Here is a 2,801-nt window from a genome sequence, read left to right on the forward strand (position 1 = left end):
TTCTTTTAATATTTTAACTGCGATAATGATTGATTTTTTTATTTTTTTCTGATTGATTTTAGAATTTTTCGTTCACTTTCTCTGCTAACCCATGAAGAGGAGAAATCAAGATAAGAAACTTGGTTCGTTTGGTTGTTTTTTTTTCTTCTTCTGTACGGTCAGAGATTACAAATCTGTGAAGAGAGTGGGAGGTTTTATATATTTATGTTTTTGTTTCTGACGGGGTATGCGAATATAAGAAATCCGATGGGGTAGATAGATAATTCTCGGGGGTATGTAGATAAAGGGGTATCGTTACTGTTTCTGGGGGTATATAAAGGAACACCCTTTTAGTACCTAACACAAATGGTTTTATTACTGATCAGAAAATCTGAGAAATTTTCAAATCATCAATAGTTACTCGAATATAGCTAAACCAGACCATTACATTCTACTCAACTATTGGATCATGTCCATATTCGTATTTGTAGTCTAAAACTTCCATTTGTAGTCGTGTTATTTGTCTTTCAATATTTTCTAAGAAATACGAGTCGATGCATAGGTTTTTATCTCAAACCAAAAAAGGTAGTTAGTTTTTGCATCTGACTAGTGAATCGGCAATGATTCGGAGCGACTCCGGTGTTAGTCGACAGTTTAAATGCAGCCGGTCGAATTATTCTTAGTTGATGAAATTAATATAACTCTACCCATATTCATCTTCTCAAAGAAAAAGAAAAGTAAAAGAAAAAGACTCAATATTGTTACAGTGGAGTGGTGAAGAAAAAGAAAGCAAAGGAATGATACTTTGCTTGGAGTCAAAGCATAGAAAAGGAAAGACTACTCCGTTTTTGTTATCTTTTTGGTCTTTTACGTGTAATTTGAATCACTTGATCGTGTTTCACAAAACAAGAGAGGATCGAGAAGATGATTGAGTGTGGGTAACTTAAAGAAATTCTGTTTGCTTTTGAGAATTTAAACTACGAATATGTATTAGGAATCCCTATCCCTCTATGGTCTGTTTTTTAAAACATGTCACATGGAAATATAAATTGTATATATAGCGTTTGAACTTGTTAAAGGGAACAATAAAATTTCTTATCCTCGCTATTTTTTTTTTCGGCTCATTACCGAAATTTCTTCTTTGAATCTCTCATTCTTTTTCTTGGTCAAATTAATTATGTCATGGTACAAAGATCCTCAATTGTTTATATTTCGTGGTGCAGATTCACTGTTTCGCATAGTGAGGATTAAGAAAGAGACTGGTATTCTTGTATTGTTAAGTGATTTGGCCGATCTCGAAAGTTTAGATTTCTCTAAACATCTTTCTTTGGGCCATAACAAAGATGACGATTATGCTGCTTTCAAATCTAGCTTCCCCCAAAATATCTTAAAGTTTGTTAACTCTCAAGGTGTGGTGGTTAACTGGGATGGACAGAAATATTCAGGTACCTGGTCGCGTGAGGAAATAAAGTCGCCGTTTTATAATCTTCCTACTTTTCAACAAGCTCTTCAGCGAAAGGTTTCCGAATTAGAAGCAAAAAATTCCACACTTCAAGACCAAATCAAAAGGAAAAATGAAGAAAAGCAAAGAATTTCCAAATTGGAAACAGAAAATTCCACTTTGCAGCATAATGTAAAAATGAGCAAAGAAAAACAACAAATCTTTGACGACAAGGTTTCCAAGTTAGAAGCAAAAATTTATACTATGCAAGATGAAATCAATAGGAACAAAGAAGAACAACAATCCATGGATAAAAGAGCTTCTGAGTTGGAATCAGAAATTTTTTTGCTTCAAGAACAAATTAAAGGGCATATTGAAGAAAAGCATATAACTGACACGAGGTTATGTAAGTTAGAAGCTGAAAATGCTACTCTTCAAGATGAAATCAAAAGGAATCAAAAAGAAAAACAATCTCAGGAAACAAAAGTTTCGGAGCTAGACGCAGAAAATTCCATCCTTCAAAATAAAGTTAAACAGAACAATGAAGAAAAACAATTGATGAATAAGAAGATTTCTGAATTACATAAAGAAAATTCCACTCTTCAAGATGAAGTCAAAAGAGAGAAAGATGAGAAACAAGAAAAGAAAGAAAAACAAGAAAAAAGATATTCGGATTTAGAAACTGCAATTTTACACCTTTATGATAAGAAAGCACGGGAGGATACACTAACTGTTTTAGAAGTTGATATTGCTAGACTTGAAAACAAGAAAAGAGAGTTGACCGAAGACATGAATACATTGAGGAATGAAGTAACAAAATTACAAGAACAACTAAACCGAATGATGAACAACAAGCAATGTCTCGAGGAACAAACTTCAGAATTGACATTAAAACTTAAAGATTGTCGTGGTGCTAGAAGTGGACCGAGCAATGAAAAATTATCGATGCATAGTTGCACACCTCTTAAGGATTGGGTTACTTTCGAGGAACTTGATGTGCAACCAGTATCAGATGAAGAAAATACTGCTAATATCCAATCAAGTCATCGAATTTGCAAGGTTAAGGGCAACAATATTTGAGTTTATATATACATGTATGTATATATATATATGTATGCATTGACATTACCACATTTTAGGTTTACTATTACTCTTCTAGTTTGGTAAATAAAGGCTTTCCGGACTGTTAAATTCTTGTCAATTTTCTTTGAGATTACTAGGATTTTATTCAGTTTGTTTATTAGATTGGATTTTAAGATTGCGACTGCTTTACTTTTTTTTTTTCCTTTATTCTATAGTGATCTTAGTATCTCTAATGATTATATTTGGGATTACACATTTAACATTTGTTACGAAGGATTTTTCTTTTCCAGTATAAATG

At 32.7% G+C, this 2,801-nt stretch overlaps 1 protein-coding gene across 1 annotated transcript; it reads left to right on the plus strand.

The window, feature by feature from the left end:
* Positions 1–1,156: 1,156 nt before the first annotated feature.
* Positions 1,157–2,500, plus strand: LOC113332469 (golgin subfamily A member 6-like protein 7). The gene has a single exon (XM_026579005.1). It carries the CDS (start codon positions 1,157–1,159, stop codon positions 2,498–2,500), a length of 1,344 nt encoding a protein of 447 aa, XP_026434790.1.
* Positions 2,501–2,801: the final 301 nt, after the last annotated feature.

This window comes from Papaver somniferum, unplaced genomic scaffold (genome assembly GCF_003573695.1).
Source record: "Papaver somniferum cultivar HN1 unplaced genomic scaffold, ASM357369v1 unplaced-scaffold_131, whole genome shotgun sequence".
NCBI lineage: Eukaryota > Viridiplantae > Streptophyta > Magnoliopsida > Ranunculales > Papaveraceae > Papaver > Papaver somniferum.

What these genes read in the sequence shown, in the direction of transcription:
- LOC113332469 (XM_026579005.1), top strand. Translation starts at nt 1,157, where the DNA reads ATGTCATGGTACAAAGATCCTCAATTGTTTATATTTCGTGGTGCAGAT.